Source organism: Epinephelus fuscoguttatus, linkage group LG15, assembly GCF_011397635.1.
Source record: "Epinephelus fuscoguttatus linkage group LG15, E.fuscoguttatus.final_Chr_v1".
In the NCBI taxonomy this organism is placed as follows: Eukaryota; Metazoa; Chordata; class Actinopteri; order Perciformes; family Serranidae; genus Epinephelus; species Epinephelus fuscoguttatus.
In genome coordinates, this window is record NC_064766.1 from 18,066,498 (window position 1) to 18,083,536 (window position 17,039).

Sequence of the window (17,039 nt, forward strand, 5' to 3'; positions counted from 1 at the left end):
CAATAACACTCGAATCAGATAGTTATCTGGCTTTGCCCAGCAAAGTTCTTCTACATCACCAAGGTACATGGTTTTGAAATTGAGTTTGACCTTCTTCTTAAAGGCTGCTTCCAGGACACCGTGGACAGCTCTCCAAAATGGAGCCACAGAGGGGCAATTCCAAAAAATATAAAGTGGTTAGCTGCTACATTGCCACATGATCTCCAGCAAGCTGTCTGATTAGAATACCCAGTCTTTTGTAGAGAAGAAACGAGACATGTTCTTCCAACTAAATTCTCTCCAGAAGAGAGAACTTGTCGTTTGCCATTGCTGTTTGCAGATCCTGTTCCATTCTTCCTGTGTTATTGTAATATTGCCCTCTGCTTCCCATCTTGCTTTGACAGCCAAAGTGTTGTCTCCTTTAAGATTTTGTAAAGCTACATATAATTTAGATATTATTTTTTGATATTTGGCATTTCTATAGGCCTTTTGAAAAATGTCAAGTATTTCATGTCCCATTTGAATTTGGTTATCCTTTAGAAATTTCTTTCCAATAAAGTCTCTGATTTGTAGATATCTGAAATGGTCCTGATTTTGAAGCTTGAAATTGTCTTTCAGGTCCTGGAAGCTTGAAACCTCGCCCTGATTTAGAAGTGTACAATACGCAGTAAGCCCATTTTTTGTCCAGCATTTGAATCTGGTATCATATGTGCCCAGTCTAAATACTGGGTCATAAGCAAACCATTTAAAAATTTCAACTCTGCCTTTCAATTGGTGCCTGCTTATTATACTATTCCATGTTTTTAAAGCACTCGTTATCCAGGGATTATTGGGATCTGTAAGATGGTTGGCTGCTAATGAAGGACATCCGACTAACATATTGATTGTGACCCGTACATTTTGCATTCTGCAGTTTGTTTTTTGTTGATGATCTTTGCTATAATTTTTTCCAGCTGGCGCTCAGTAATGTAATCTCAGTTCTTCATGGTTCTCTCCTGCAGCTTGATTGGGTACTGTCAGATTGGTTCAAACAAAGTGGATTAGGGGTATAACAATCAGTGTTGACGTTACTTGAATCAGAACACAAAGGGAAATCAAAGGATCCGTGGCACTTTTTACATAGCATACTTGTTCGTCTTTGAGTTTGGGATGAGGCATCAGGTATTTTAAAGTCAAAAGGCTCAACTCCAAGCGAAGTCAATTTTGTCAAGTTGAGACTTGTCATTAAAATTGTAACTCAAGTCTGACTCCATCTGTAACTCTAAGATTGAGTCACTGTGCTAAAAAACATTTCAGTAGCAGGTATTATCATAGCAGCAAAGCATGCGATGCAACCATCCAATAAAGTGAGATATTTATCATTTTATTCGTATCCCAGACACATCAAACACACCTGTGCATTCCTTTATAGACTCACAGTCCCAATCAAAGTTAAGATGTTGATGTCTTTGTGTCGTGCTTAAGCTGCTTTTACAAAAGAAAACCAAAGTCTACACAGTGCCCCTTACTCCACAACATCAATAGTTGTGGGATCTTCTCTCCCTCACGGTGCTCTAATGAAGCCATTTATATTAGTGACAAATGTGATCATCCTCCTCTCTTTCTTCCTGTCTCTTTTATCAACTCCACTTGCAGCTGTTGTTCAATGTGTGTGTGTGTGTGTGTGTGTGTGAGAGAGAGAGAGAGAGAAAGAGAGAGAGAGAGAAAAAGACCATCATTAAAAATGTATAGCATCTCTCCAAACAGTGTCCTGACAAGCCGCTCATGCTCATTGGATATCGGTCATTAAAATTTAGCGAAGAGGCCAAAGCATGGCCTACATAGGTGTCAGGTTTCTTATTCAGGCTGTGGATGAATTTTTCAAAGTCCTATTACCTCCACAGGCACTACTGCTGATGTCTCAAGGCTACACGCTCTGACACTGCCGTTGTTTGTCTCTGCTGGTACTGTAGCTAAGGCGTGACAAAAGCCGAATCAACAATAACAACATGAGTCTCAGGGTGGCTATACTGATTCATTTACTACTGCTTGTTGACAAGGCTGATTCTAAAAAAGGTGAGTCGCTATATGTTATCTTGATGGAGCAAAGCTTAAATTTGATGGAAGTGCTTTATCTTGCAGGTACTGTATATACAGAGGAAGTTGGGCCTCGATTGTTCAGTGTCACCTTGTAATGCATTTTCAGAGGTTGTAGAAACAAAAAGTCAAATGAATAAGTAAGCGAGAGAGGAGCCCAAGGAAAGAGCCATTTATTTTATTCAGTATCTTTTCCCTTGAGCTGAAATTAAACTGTCCTTTTTTGTAATTATAAGGTGTCAAATGTGGAGGGATCCTCTCTGCACCGTCAGGCAATATCTCCAGCCCAAACTTCCCAGGTCTGTATCCCTACAACATTGACTGCTCCTGGCTAATTGTAGTGGCAGAGGGCTCCTCCGTCCTCCTCACCTTTCACCACTTTGAGCTGGAGTACCATGCCAACTGTGCTTACGACTACATCAAGATCTACAATGGCATATCTGAGGATGAGGGGAACCTCCTTGGGACATTTTGTGGTGACATCTCCCCTCCACAGTTCACCTCATCTTGGAATGTCATGTCCATCATCTTCCATTCAGACCGCCATGTGGCCTACAGGGGCTTCAGTGTTGGCTACAGAAAAGGTAAGTCATTATATTTGATGCAACGTGACAGGGGTCAGTGGGCTAACTGTCCACAATTTGAGTTGATTTTTTTCTGGTACTACCATAAGTCAAGGCTTTTAGCTAGAACTTCTTGACCTTAAAATCACAGGAGAGCAATTTAATCTCAGACAAAGGGTCTGCAGACATGCTTGTAGCTCTGTGAAGCTGTACTAAGACACAGTGCTGCTTTGTATTTACTGTAAACATGGGACATGATTTTTGGTGTTTGAGGTGTTCTGGTTTCCATCTGTAGACCGAGAGGTATTGATGATTCACGTTTGAATGGCAGGTAAACAGTCCAGGTGAGGCAGAACAAACTGTTTCGGCTATTATTTGATGGCGAGTTAGCTTCATTTTTCCTTATTTTTCTTAAATTCATTGCAGTCATAGGCAGATTTACAGAATGTCTATCTGTATTAACCGAGATGGAAATTGTCAGACAGTGGCCGATGGGTCTGGAGACTGAATAGCACTTCAGACAAAGTACATCTGAGGCTGATGATGTCATTACTTTTTTTTAAAACAGGCATTTAGTCATAAAGCAAAGTCTTGGACACAATGAAAATTTGACCTGATGATGGTGCTAGGTGAGAGGTTTAAAGCAATCCATCAACAACATGTCAACACTTGTTGAGATATTCCTGTGAAACAAAAATGTCAACCTCATGGTGGCACAAGTGGAAAGTCAGGGAATCACCAAAGTCATCATGGGTTCATCCTCTGGAGACAATAAATGCCTGTGCAAAACTTAATGGCAATCCATCCAGTAGTTACTATGATATCTTAGTCTGGACTGAAGTAGTGGACCAACCAACGGCCCAGTAATGCCACATGCATGGCTAAAACTGTCACTGTCACTGTACATTGTCCTCTTTACAAACCTCTCTAGAGTTTGCTTTCTATCCTTTCTAGATATGTGTGGCGGAGTCCTAACCGGTCTCTCAGGTGTAATCTCCAGTCCAGGCTACCCTCAGGAGTACAGCAACAATGCCGACTGCTCTTGGGCCATCCACGTGTCCAACACCAGTGTGGTCACCTTGGTCTTCTTGGACTTCCAGCTGGAAAACAACGAGGGATGTAATTTTGACTTTGTTGCCCTGTTTGATGGCCCGACAGTCACCCACCGCCACCTGGGCAAATACTGCGGGGCGGACAAACCTCCTAACATTGTCACCACCTCCAACCATCTTCTGGTAGTCTTCAAGTCTGATTTCAACATTGGTGGACGTGGGTTCAAGGCGTACTATTACTCAGGTAGGAAAGTTTAATGTGATTAGTTTTATTCCAAATATAAACTGTAAACAACAGAATGGGATATGAAGTGTTTTTAGTATTTGACCCCCTTGATTTTGTGTGGGGTTTTTTTGGTGTAATTGCAGGAATTGGGAATGAAAAAATGACAGTTATAAACATGACATACTATTACCCTGTCAGACTGTCAGGTTTACATAATGCAACTTTTATTTGCAGAAATCCTATTCATTTGCCCATTGAGAGCAAAAAAGCTATCATAGAATCCAAGGAAGAAGGAAAAATAACACATCACATCATAGTGGAAGTTTGAAACAAGGCACATGAAAGACCCAGAACGTGACACAAAAGATCCTGTCACCCGATGAAATGAAAATTGAACACCTCTGCTACAATGCAAAGCACTGTCTCTGAGCAGAGCAGAGCTCATCGCCCATCTCACACCATCTCTGCCACGAACAAGGAAAAAAGTCCCCAAAGTAAAAGTCCTTGAGGGTTCTGGCTGAAGCCCAGACTTGAATCCAATTGAAACTCTGCAGAATAACTTTTAGACAGCTGTTCACAGCCTGTCCCCATCTGACCTTGTCAAGCATAAACTAATTGGCAAGTAGATAAAAAACCCAGAACACTATTGTAAAAGATGCTGCCACAGATCGCTTACTGCCCACTTTAATTCACTGTATCAATAATCTTCACGTATTTAACATTTGTAAAAATTGGCTAAATAAACAGCATTTTCTCCCTATTCTTTTTTTAAGTTGTATGGAGTAGGTCATCTGTTCCAGAAGATGTAAGTCTTTAACAGTATTAATAAAGTGACTAGCAGTGGGGCCGTTTTTCTAGAGCTAGTATTTTGTAATGGCCTTTTTACTTGCTGCCATCAAGATCTTCAGTAGACAGGTCATCTTCACTTAGTCCTTTGGGAAGGTGTCCAAGACAAAGGGACGTGATTGCTGTACTAAAACTAAAGTGTTTGTTTATTGTTGCTACTTCTTTCCAGAAAGTCTGGATAGAAGGACAAGACCCAAAACACATGGGCATGGCCAACCATGATTTCTCCACACTCCCTCCAGCAGCACAGCTGGGTGTCAGTTTGTTTAGACTTCTGTTTGGGTGTGATGAAAAAGCAAATCGGGTTTGTCCAGCAGAAGTCTTTCCAAGTCTGAGAGTTAGTGGAGGTCGACTATGGTTTAATCTATTTTTAATTCAGATGACACCACTTAAAGGACTTTTTAAACTTCTATTTAAGGTCCAGTGTGAATTTTTTATGGGAATGCATTGGCAGAAATGAAACATGATAAGTATGGTTTCTTTCGGGTATAAGAAAATAAGAATTGTCATGTTTTCATTACCTGAGAATGAAACGCTTATATCTGCATACGAAGAATCCTTGTCCATGGAGTCTGCCATGTTGCACCACAATGTTTCTACAGTGGCCCAGAACAGACAAACCAAACATGGCTCTAGAAAGGTAATTTGTGTTTTTGCGTCGGCCACTGTAGTTGGCAGCCTTGTCAAGATGAGAGCATCAGAAAAACACATATGTTTCAATGTGGAACTGCTTGGAGAGAAAGAGACCTCTGTGAATACTATGGCTCCTGGTAAAAAAATAAACCTCCTGAACATCTGTATGTTATCAGAGAAAAAAGTGAGCACACATAAGCAGGCGCTGGGTTAGCGGATCGTCTGCAACGAGCTGAACAACATCAGAGAAACACTGATCTTAAATGTGAAACTAAACTATTTTATTCAGTGTTTTATCAGTTTGAATCACCTGGTCTGTTTGTATTGTAATCAGGAGTTCACTTTAGGCACATGGCAGACGGTTTAGCTGGATGCCATCTGCAATCCTCACTGATAGATGCCACTAAATCCTACACTGTTTCTCTAAAAGAATAGCTGTTTTTTGTTGTTGGTGGTGTTGTTGGTTTGTTTGTTTGCTAATGCAGGATTTATAGTTTGAATCGACACCGTACCTACGGCATTGGATCTGCGTCAACATATAGCCTACGCTGTACCCTATGCTGTTGCCTGACTTGCACCTCCACAGAAATGTAACCACATGTCACAGCGACGCAGACCTCCTGCCTGTTTTTGAAGCTGAAACCATTTCCCTCAGCGGAAACAAAACTTTTATTTACTTTAATTTCAGAGATAAGAAACAATAAATTGTGAAGACAATAAAGCCTCCCCGAAAATAGCATTTTAAGTCTTGTGTGTAATTTATCCTTCAGGGATTTATACTGGCCTCATATGAGCATCTCTGCTTGTTGCTAGGCTAATTTATGCAATGTAAAATGCCATAGGCTTGTGCTAATAAAGTTAGCATGCTGTATTTGTTTGGAAAACATGTTAAGTTTAAGACAGGTGTTTTGTCGATGAACCAAGAGTTAGATGAAAAGGTTAACTTTCTGCTTTCATGCGAAACAGCTAACCTGGCCCAGTTTGAAGGCAATGAAATCCGACCACATCTAATGCTCGCTACTACATTACATCTCTTTTTGTTGAATCCTTGTAAAAATCAAAGTTTAAAAAATAAAACAAAAACAAAAACTATTTGCCATTTCACAATTTCTATGGGTGGTGCAGTGAACAGGCTAGCTTTATCCTTGTTTCAAGTGTTTATGCTAAGCTAACCAGCTGCAGGCTACAGCTTCATACTTACTATATACAAATAATGAATGAATGAATGAATGAATAAGCAAGCACTTTTCCCAAAATATGGAACTATTCCTTCAAACTATGAAGGAGTTTTCTTGTTTGCCAATGACATGTGTGCTGTAAACATAAATCTTGACTTCTCTATGGCTCGCTTGTGTCAAACAGTGGATGCAGCCTCCTGCAGTGTCAATACTGAGCTAAACTTACTGTGGTGAACTAATGTGTATCGTCTGAACAACTCTTAACAGGTGAATGCCAGCAGGTCCTGTCAGCTGTAAGTGGCAACTTCAGCAGCCCGCATTTCCCAAACATCTACCCAAACAATATTAACTGCCACTGGAGCATCACTCTAGCAGCTGGGTACCGCATCAAACTCTTTTTCCCTGTCATGGACTTGGAGGATCGCAACAGTCTGTCAGATGAGTGTGACTATGACTCTGTCGCAGTTTATGACGGGGCCAGTCAGACAGATACCCTGCTGGGACGCTGGTGTGGCAGGGAGCAACCTCCCTTTCTCGTCTCTAAGGGCAACAAGTTGCTGGTGGTCCTCAGCACAGACAGAAACGAGGCTCATAGAGGGTTTGCTGCTTCTTATCTTGGAGGTATGCAGGCATCGGATTCATTTTCAGAGACTATCAATACCTAAAGTGCATCATATTTATCTCTATGAACAACTGTCTTATTCCCCTGCAATCCCAGTGGTGCCTGTAAACGTCAGCTGCACAAGGTCAGAGTTCACCATACTGATACCCCAGCAGTCCTTACCTCAGCTGGACCGTGAGAGCATCTACTTGGGAGACCCCACCTGTGCCGCCCAGCTGACAGCCACCTCATACAAGATACTTGCTCAGTTTGTCAACTGTGGCACTGCAGGCCAGGTGACTATCCACACTCTCACATCACCTGCTGCTCCACCATAAGAGGCAGTGATTTACCACACTAAAGCTGTTAAATGCATCGATTTGAGACAAACATTTGTGGCCTGCTTCTATTAATACCATAACTTCTGATCCCTTACAGAAACATCGGAACATTACCGTGCTGGTAAACAAACTCTACATTGATTTCTCTGATGGGAAGCAGCAGAATGTGCAGGAATATAAAGTGCAGTGCGATGCCCTGCGGAAGATAGCATCAGTGTCCATCATTTCAGCGGAGGAGCGGCGTCTGGAGGAGCAGGCCCAGCAAACTGATAATGACAGTAATGACAATGCAGGGGGTCCAGAAGCTGTGCCTCACGACCTGAGCGATATCGTCTTCATTAGCATCTGTGTTCTGGCTGTTATCCTAATGGTGATAGCTATTGTTTGGCTGGTGCTGCTTTAGTTATATATATATGTAAATATGATCTTATCCAACAGAGGAAGGACTCAAACGCTGCAGCTGTCTTGTTTTTCAATTGTATTTTGTATAAAAATTCTCACCAACATTATAAAAACAGCACCTATCAAATAAAAAATGCTGATTCATTATCATGATCATCAACAATAAGTTACATATTCTCAACTGTGATTTACATGCATTTGTAAAACAGTGTAAGGCTGCTGATGTGCCACAAAAATGCAAAGTATTTTGTATCTCCTTTACAGAAAAATAAAAAAATACAAAGAAAATGTGTATTCATCATAAAACCATGACATATTTCAAGTAAAACAACCAGAAATCTTCAATATGCAGTGGGAAGCTCAGCGTAATTCATCATCAGTCACTTCTTGTATTTAGAAACCAGCTGGTTGACTGATATTGTGCTGTCCTTCACTTGTGTTCTAACATCAGGGTTGTGTTTGAAGGCAAACACCAGCGCTCTAACAGTCCGTCTGTATGAACTGCTGACTAACCGGGAGCTCTGGTGAAACACTTCTCTCTCGATGTTGTCTATAAGACCAGAGTCCTCCTGTAGGTCAGATAAGAAAAGAGAAAGAACACACATACATAAGCAAACAGACATACACAAATGAAAATATGACTCATGCTGGAGTTTATACATTCATAAAATGCACCACATACTGTAGCCTCACCATCTATTTATATTACCAAAACATCCAAACAAATGTAATGTAAATGTAATGCAAAATGTAAATTAGAAGTGGGATAAACAGAGTGAGAACACATTTCGTTAGACTTCACCAAGAGGCTCTTTCTTACCTTGACCTCGAGGGCCTCAGACATTAGTCTTCTAGCGTTGCTCCTGAGTCCTTCAGATTGTTTGTCAGAGCGCACTTCAATAGACGGCTTATTGGAATTCTCCTCAATGAACGTCCTCCAGTCAGTGTAAACCTTTGCTGCCATTGAGCTCACCTCAGGGTCCAGATGCTTCCGCATTTTGTTGACAGTGTGACCTTAGGAAGAGAGAGAGAGCTTTTGATTGTGTTGAACGGATTTGACAAAGGGCCTGGCATGTATGAGGGAAACAAAATTTTGAAAGTGTTTGCTCTTTTGAGCATTGGCATTGCCAAAACAGGGGGTCGCCGGCCCTGCCACTGGGGGCCCCTCACAAAAATAATCAAAATGTGTAGTGTTTAAACCTAAGTTGGCTTGTTCCCAGAAGTGTTTTGCTCCTTAGAATCCATGTACTCTTCAAATTAAGCTGTATGTTTAGGAAGGAAAAGGACAACCAGCCTATTTGAAGAACAATGAATCTCCTAACAAATGTATACTGATACATACCTCATTAAAACAGAATTGCTGTGGTTTCATTCTGGAGGCGCCACTGCTTTTAGTTAATAATGCTGCTGTAACAATGCTGTGAAAGACTACTCTGGACCTTGCAACCTATGAACTGTTCATTAAGTGTGTTTAAATTGGTTGGTTGCAATCTATGCTAAATCGTGAGCACAAATACAACAAAGCTGGGGCTGTCTGCATTAACGCGTAAAATCAGGATGCAATTAAGGTCTGAACTAACATCAGGTTTTTTGTTTTTTATCACATTAATTGTGTGCCTTTCTTCTGTACCTTCTATGCACCCTGCAGTGGTCCTCTCCACTGCTCTTTGGATTGGCTTCTTTCACTTTAAAAATGAATCTAATGGAATTAAAATATCACCTAAGTACTTCAAGTTTGAGCTACCACCCAGGAGCTGAGCATACAGGTGCAGCTAATCACATGGTTGTAAGGGGGCAACCGCAACGCCAAAGCTGGTAAAGCACTGTTTTGGAGTGTGTGAATTGCCACAGACCTGTGGATGAATCTAAGGGTGTTTTCACACATAGTCCTTTTTAAATTAACCAAACCCAGCCCTCTCAATGTGCACCAAAAAAATGGACCAACAGAAAAGCGACTCAGTTCTCTTTCTGGTTCTGCTCTGAAGAGGCCTCATTCCTCTTTCTGGTCACACTGCAGCATATATAATATATATTGATGTAAAAAAAAATTTACTTTGACGTGGCACTGCAGTGCGATAATGAAGCCCCTCACTGTCACGTGAACTTAAAATTGGAGGAAAAGCTATGTGTTTCTGTGCTGTAGACTGTGTGATGTATTCTACCTTTTACATCTGCAGACGTGCTGTATCTTCCATGTACCAAACTACTCCTCAGCGTCCCAGTGCAACAGCATGTGATCTAGAGGGCTAAATACAATGGCAAAGAGCAAAGCGAACCGGGAGCGCTTTGTGTTTACAAGGCACAGATTAAGTGAGCTGCACTATGGACTTGAAGCGAATCGTACTCAGGCCCTTCCAGAGGTGGTCTGAGTTTAGTTCGCTTCAGCGGGGTCTGAGCTCTCTTTGAGTGTTCACATATGTGCAAAAAATGCTGAGTCACTGCTCTGAGTCTGTTGAGAGGGCTGAAAAGAGCCAAGTGTGAAAACACCCTAAATCAAAGAGGTTTACTACACTGCTTGCTTAATGGGTGGCAACTGACTGCAGACCAGTCAACATGGTGGAAGGCTTGGGTCTCAGGGAGGTCCTCAGGTTGGCATGTTGTGACCAGTCATATTCCTTACTATCACTGGGAACAATAGTTTTAAGCTTACAGGACCTGAATGACTTGGAGAAAGAAACTAAACTGTAACTCATGAAAAGTGTAAAGTAAATTTATTTGCATTCATTTGATTCCCAATCAAGACAACTTTCTTGAACTATACAATAAGTGTTTATGCTTTCAGCATCAATAGTGCACGTGTCAGTGGTCTACACAGCTATATATCAAAGAGCAAACTGTGAAATAACATCTTAAGATGCAGTTCTCTTCAGTCTACCTATCTTAGTGGACTTGAGCACCTCCCTGGATGGGATCTTCTTGCTCAGCTCTGTCAGGGCAGTCAGCAGGTTGTCTTTGCTCTGGTCTGGCAGCTCCAACATGGACTTGTAGCGCATGATGTCCTCAATCACAACCACCCTCTGTAACAAACACACGGGTTATGATTGACTTCAGTATATCTGCTACACAGTAACACTGACTTTCACATGTAGGACTCAACTCACCCGTAAAGATTCAATTGTAGTTTGTTTGTAAACCTTTTCGGTGCTTTTAGGTTTTGTAGGTGTTTCCCCCTTTGGAAGACGCACTACAAACTTGTCCATCTTCAAACACAATGTAGTAATAGACGTTTTATCTAAAAAAGGCAGTTGCCTATAACTGAGTTCAGATCAGGAGGGTCCAGAGACAACCAGTGCTAACTGCTGTTAGCAGTTAGCTAACCGGTTAACGTTACCTAACTATAACTTCCGTTTTTAATTCAATACATTAAACGCATTGCTAGCTTGGTTCACCTCATTCGTTCATTATCCACTAATCAATAGTTGCCTTAATGACCTTAACTGTGACAGGTAACATTTAAGCTAGCTGCAGCTGAGTGGCTAAATAAGTGGTAAACAGTAGCGGCTAATGTTGCCTTCAGGTGCTGTCGGACATAATGAATCAACAAGGTGGGAAATAAGGAAATTGTATGGAAGCTGTGGAAGTACACGATACAAAATGCATAACTAAACAATCTATCAATAAATACAGAAAAATAAATAATCATAAACTAAAAGCGATAAGCATTCCATTATTCTTTTCCTCTCTAAAAATAAATTTTTTATTTGAGTTTATCCAGTTCTTTCCCCAAAAGTCCGTCTTCATTTTACTGAGCAATTTTAAGCTGTGACAATATTTCATAATGTCAGTTGTACAACAGTTCTCATTGAATGAAATCTTACTTTATATCTCTATTTTTTTTGCTACTGGGATTAAAGGTCCAACAGTTCTTTGTAAAAATGTTTTAACTTTACAATAAATACAGCAGTACTCTGTGCAGTTATTCAGCTGTGCAATATCCCTCAGTATCCTAATGTATTTTTACCAGCATCACTCATGAATGTATATTTAACATATAGCCTAATGTACATATTATATTTCTTATTCTCATTCTATTTGTGTATATGTTGTGTTGTACATTGAAGCACAATGCACACACTTTTTTTACACAAATTACTCAGTATATCTCATATTTTTTTTAAATATTTTACACATGAGTGTGACCATTTAAGCATAATACACATATTTTTATTCTTATATCTTTTCATACTTATTATTGTTATACTACTTATTTCTGTTTTCTGTAATTCTCCATGCCTGACATCAGAGCAACGTTTCAATTAAGTATTCTGATTTTTGTATAACTTTTATTGACTCTTTACATTTTTTTATGGATATGCAATACAGTGCAAATATTGTCTGCTCAACTCAGTAGAATAATATTCTGTATTTTGCAACTGCATAAACTATTTCTAAACAACATACCCACGAAATCCAAATATACACAAAATCAGGGGGAAAGACAACAGAATTAAGCAAGCATATGACCCCAAAGAAAATAAATTATAATTAACATATAGCACAAACCTGTATGCATTAAATTGCGCATAAAAATGTGTCATAGGAACCTAAAAGTGTTAACATAACTTATTTCAATAGGGGCCTCGCCTACTTAAATTCCTTTACGGGTTGCACCTAAACGCCTCAAAACATTTACGAATAGTCTCGCGTGAGTCAGCGTTCCCGCGAGACAAGAAGACGATTAAGGAGGAGGAAGAAGAGCGTGTTGTTTGTTTAGGTTTTCGCAGACAAAATGGGGACCTTCTCCTCCTTTGTCCAAGTGTTGGGACTGTTCGTCCTGCTCGCGTGCTCACTGGCATCTTCAGACGTGTTCGACAGCGTGTTGGGGAACACAGCATCCTGCCATAAGTCATGTGAAATGACATACAGTTTGCACACGTATCCGCGGGTGAGTACTCATCTCGACGGGGGAAAGTAATGTCTGCTCACGTTAGCTAACGATTGGGAACTTGACGAAGGAAAAACGGGCTTGTAGTGTTGAATTTGTCACTCACAGCGACTTCTGTTTAATGAAATGTTGTTTGCAAAGGAGAGTTTATGACTAATGTGAAAGTTAAAATGCGTCATCTTTCAGGGTTGTTATTTGTCGAGGAGGAATCAACTGGTCCTGTGGTTTGTTTTGCAGGAGGAGGAACTCTACGCCTGTCAGAGAGGTTGCCGTCTATTCTCCATTTGTCAGTTTGTTCGTGACAACGAAGACCTAAATCAGACCAAATCTGATTGTGAATCGAGTAAGCCATGCACCGAGCCTTTGACCTATATAATTAACCAGTGCACACAGCCCAGGCCTCTATGATATCACTGTATCCGTGTAATCACCTTCTGTAAAGCTATAAACAGTTGTCCCTGCACACAGTCAGCCCTGTATATTTACACACACACCCAGCTTCATAATAAGTGGACATGCTTTAAACGCCTCATTGTAACCCTGTTTTACCATCTGCTCCCTTCTCACCACCTCAAAACTTCTGTCAGCCTGTCGTGAAGCCTACAGCCATGCTGATGAGCAGTATGCATGCAACCTGGGCTGTCAGAATCAGCTGCCTTTTGCTGAGCAGCGGCACGAGCAGGTATAAGTATGCATCAATCACTTAGTGGTCTGTTGATGCACAAATCAAACAGTGCACTCACTCGGTATCACTCTTCTCTTAAGTTGGAGGCCATGATGCCTAGGATTCACCTGCTGTACCCCCTGACTCTGGTCAGAGGGTTCTGGGAGGATGTAATGAGTCAGGCCCACAGCTTCATCACCTCCTCATGGACGTTCTACCTCCAGGCTGATGATGGCAAAGTTGTCATTTTCCAGGTATTGCAGGGAGCGGGAGGAAATATCAGGCGATCTAATTCAATAATCTGTATGCAAACAACAGAGTTCATCCTGTGTAAAGATAATGAAGAGCACAATTTTGTCTTCTGTTTAACAGACTGAACCACAGGTCAAGTTTTTCACACAGTTTGAAGTGGAAAAAGACGTTAAAGAAGAGCCACAGAAGAGCTGTAAGTCCACTGTTTAATTTTCTTAAAATAAAGGTTGCTCGACTTTTCTTATGGTCAGGAAATCTTATGAAATACAAAACAAAATGACAATGCAAGTATCTTATTACTATTTTTTTTTTTGTCCAGATGCTAAACTAAATATACCAAAACACACACCCATTTGTTCTCTCTTAATATTAAGATAAGAATTTACCACTGCTTTGTTTTCATTTAAATATCCTGTCCCCAGTTCTCCTCCTGTAGAACGTCGTGTATATCGCCATATCTTGTTACTGTTTCTCTAAGAGCCGTCTGTATAGTCAGAGTCTGATTTAGTGTATGCCTCTGTGCCGCAGACCTCAATTGTTGCCCCCCAAAACACATAAATGAGCCGCACAGTTGCACTGAATGACATGTTCCTTCATTGGCACTATGGGTTATCTCCAGCCAATCCCACGTACATCATCCTGCTGCCATAAATACTCACTACCCCGCACAATATGTGTTAATCCACAGCTGACAGTAGTCCTCAAAAAATGCATTAGTCTTGTTTAAGTAAAGTTTGCTGAAAGAACTACAGTGTCCAGCTGTTTGAGAAAAAAGCAATTCGACAATCTGACAAGCAGTTCATAGGGAGTATACTGGCCTCGTAAGTGCCACAGACAGTAGTACAAGGGACAATATTGAGAGATAAACCAGCATATTGTTGGTTTTAGTCTTTTTGTTGACAAGAAGAAATAAAGAATAATGCCAGCCTTTCCTTCACACTCTGTGTTCTTAAAAATGGCGACATCAAGGCTATATTTCACACTCAATCCATAAATCTTTTACAGCCCTGAGGGAAGTACACAGATAAAAAATTGTGTCAGTGTCAAGTAACTTATTATATCTCCTTTTCAAGTCCCCGGTTTGAGCCCGGTTTACAAAGAATACCACCGCACTTTAATCCAAGAGAGGGACAGAGACATGACTGGAGACCGCAGCTACGACGATGAATACAACCTCTTCAGCTGTCTTTCAAGGTTGGTTAGCAAACATTTGTATAAGTTGTCGAGGGAGTTGAAATTGTTGAACCTCCTTCGCAGAGCATGACATTAACAGTAGCAGACACACACACACACAAGCTTAATATGTTTGTACTTTTCTCCTCAGGAACCCTTGGCTACCAGGGTGGATCCTAACCACAACTCTGATCCTGTCTGTGCTGGTGCTGATCTGGATCTGCTGCGCCACCGTGGCAACTGCTGTAGACCAGTATGTACCTGCTGAGGTACGTTCTGTGCTCTCCTTTTTTATTTTAAGACTCCTGTCACCTGGATTAACATAACAAGGTCAATCTAGGTAAAGGTTTGTTTTGTGTAATTACAGGGTGCTGTAGTTTTGTTTCTGTGCTCCCTATGATTGATAGCTTTTTTTTTTTTTTTTTTTTTTGAGGTAATTGCTGATTATGTTTGTGGCCTGAAGAGATTAAAAGATTAGTTTGACATTTATGGAAATGCACATGTCCACTTTCTTGCTGGGACATGGATGAGAACATATATATACCCCTCTAATGTCTGTAGTGTGAGTATGTAGCTGGAGCATGCAGCTGGTTAGCTTAGCTTAGCATAAAGACTGGAAATGGGACGAAACAAGAGTTAGCCTGGCTCTGTCCAAAGGTAACAAACTCTGCTGACCAGCATCTCTAAAGCTCACAAATAAACACAGTGTGTGTGTTACACGTCTAATCTGTACAAAAAACGGAAGTGTAAAAACAACAAACAATTATCAGACTATTTCTTAGCATGATTAGCAACTCTCCTAGCGTTGCATAGCAGCTATCGGCTTTACACTTCCATTTTTGTGCATATCAAATAAACAAGATAAAACCTCCAGGCAGAGGCAGGCTAGCTGTTTTCCTGTTTCTGAATATGGCTTCATATTTCCCGCACAGACGTGAAAGCAGCATTGATCTTTTCATCCAACTCTCAGCAAGAAAACACAGAGGCATATTACTGTATTTTCCAAAATGTTTTCTTCTTTCCATATGGTTTCAGTTATATTGCAGGTTGTGATTATCTTTAATTTGAGTGCCATTTATTTCGACAGTGTCAAAAATGTCTCAAGCCAAAACAGTATTTCAACAGTTTCCCTATTTTTCCCTCAGAAATTGAGCATCTATGGTGACAGGGAGTACGTAAAGGAACAGAAGCTGACCCCATACCCAGCGTCCTCCCTGCTGATCATAACCTCCAAAGGGCTGGAAGAAGAGGCCGGGCCGCTCCCTTCCAAAGTCGACCTGGGCCAGTCCAACATCTAGAAGCCAAAGCTGTAGCAGAGAAGGGATTTCCTCTTTTATGAATAATCTTAAATTGATTTTTATCCTCTGGCACAAGACCTGCGCTTCTCTAAAACAGAAGTAACTACTCGCAGAACATTTTGTATTACTGATATAATGTCTCGTCTCCCTTTGACGCTTTTAAAATTGGAGTCATGAAAAGGTTTTTTTTCTGTATATTGGTATAATTGAGGCATTATAGTGTAGTGATGGTGGTGAAAGTAAAATATGTTCTGGGATATTTTTTTTTTCCAGTTTGGATGTGTGCATTAGATCCCTGTTGGTGTGCTTATTTTATTGAGTAATGGCTAAATGATCTTTTTGTGACTTGAAGTGATGCAGGTTTCAACCCATCCCCTCAACTTTTGGTAAAATAGATTGTGCTAATATCGCAGACTCTCCCTGTTTGTTCTCATGTTTTTACTGCCGTGATTCACAGATGATTTGTTGAGTTTTACAATAAAATTCTTTGCTCTTATGCTTAATTAAAAATGACGGTACACACGGTAGGTCTTTCCTGCTTCACTGTTCTCATACTGATGGATCAGATTAAATACAATGGAGTGAAGTTGTTGACGTGGGTGTGACTTTTTTCAATCATATACCGCAGCTAACTTGAGGTCTATCAGTAAACATTTAAAAAATGGTTGTACACACGTCTACATCAAACTCAGCATAGTACGACACAGTGTTTTCAGGTTACAATGCTATGAACATGGGGCATAGTGCTTCCTCTTTTTTTTTTGTAACACATTCTGCTGGACATAAAAAGCTGTGGTGACCATTTCCTGTGAAAATGATTTAAACTTAGCGATGCAGAGTGTTTTTTTTCTCCACTCAGCAGCCAGTTGT

General features: G+C 40.6%; 3 protein-coding genes across 3 annotated transcripts; 2 read left to right on the top strand and 1 right to left on the bottom strand.

The window, feature by feature from the left end:
* Nucleotides 1-1,967: 1,967 nt before the first annotated feature.
* Nucleotides 1,968-7,898, top strand: cdcp2 (CUB domain containing protein 2). The gene is made up of 6 exons (XM_049598075.1): nucleotides 1,968-2,034; nucleotides 2,292-2,639; nucleotides 3,573-3,914; nucleotides 6,821-7,174; nucleotides 7,272-7,450; nucleotides 7,593-7,898. Exons 1-6 carry the CDS (start codon nucleotides 1,968-1,970, stop codon nucleotides 7,896-7,898), a joined length of 1,596 nt encoding a protein of 531 aa, XP_049454032.1.
* A 58-nt stretch (nucleotides 7,899-7,956) lies between these two features.
* tceanc2 (transcription elongation factor A (SII) N-terminal and central domain containing 2) lies at nucleotides 7,957-11,402 on the bottom strand. The gene is made up of 4 exons (XM_049597384.1): nucleotides 10,999-11,402; nucleotides 10,773-10,914; nucleotides 8,718-8,911; nucleotides 7,957-8,466 (listed from the first exon to the last, which is right to left on the bottom strand). Exons 1-4 carry the CDS (start codon nucleotides 11,095-11,097, stop codon nucleotides 8,278-8,280), a joined length of 624 nt encoding a protein of 207 aa, XP_049453341.1. The 5' UTR covers nucleotides 11,098-11,402; the 3' UTR covers nucleotides 7,957-8,277.
* Nucleotides 11,403-12,554: 1,152 nt separating this feature from the next.
* Nucleotides 12,555-16,755, top strand: tmem59 (transmembrane protein 59). Its single transcript, XM_049597380.1, has 8 exons — nucleotides 12,555-12,782; nucleotides 13,020-13,125; nucleotides 13,370-13,464; nucleotides 13,548-13,700; nucleotides 13,819-13,891; nucleotides 14,772-14,892; nucleotides 15,023-15,140; nucleotides 16,017-16,755. The coding sequence occupies exons 1-8, from the start codon at nucleotides 12,627-12,629 to the stop codon at nucleotides 16,167-16,169; spliced, it is 975 nt and encodes a 324-aa protein (XP_049453337.1). The 5' UTR covers nucleotides 12,555-12,626; the 3' UTR covers nucleotides 16,170-16,755.
* Nucleotides 16,756-17,039: the final 284 nt, after the last annotated feature.

Bases quoted from the DNA above. Each gene is read 5' to 3' on its own strand.
- cdcp2 (XM_049598075.1), top strand. From the start codon at position 1,968: ATGAGTCTCAGGGTGGCTATACTGATTCATTTACTACTGCTTGTTGAC. The intron at 2,035-2,291 runs GTGAGTCGCTAT...TGTAATTATAAG, and splicing joins CAAGGCTGATTCTAAAAAAG to GTGTCAAATGTGGAGGGATC. The intron at 3,915-6,820 runs GTAGGAAAGTTT...AACTCTTAACAG, and splicing joins CAAGGCGTACTATTACTCAG to GTGAATGCCAGCAGGTCCTG.
- tceanc2 (XM_049597384.1), bottom strand. From the start codon at position 11,097: ATGGACAAGTTTGTAGTGCGTCTTCCAAAGGGGGAAACACCTACAAAA. The intron at 10,915-10,998 runs GTGAGTTGAGTC...TGTTTGTTACAG, and splicing joins CTACAATTGAATCTTTACGG to AGGGTGGTTGTGATTGAGGA. The intron at 8,912-10,772 runs GTAGACTGAAGA...TCTCTTCCTAAG, and splicing joins GCTCAAGTCCACTAAGATAG to GTCACACTGTCAACAAAATG.
- tmem59 (XM_049597380.1), top strand. From the start codon at position 12,627: ATGGGGACCTTCTCCTCCTTTGTCCAAGTGTTGGGACTGTTCGTCCTG. The intron at 12,783-13,019 runs GTGAGTACTCAT...TTTGTTTTGCAG, and splicing joins GTTTGCACACGTATCCGCGG to GAGGAGGAACTCTACGCCTG. The intron at 14,893-15,022 runs GTTGGTTAGCAA...TTTTCTCCTCAG, and splicing joins CTCTTCAGCTGTCTTTCAAG to GAACCCTTGGCTACCAGGGT.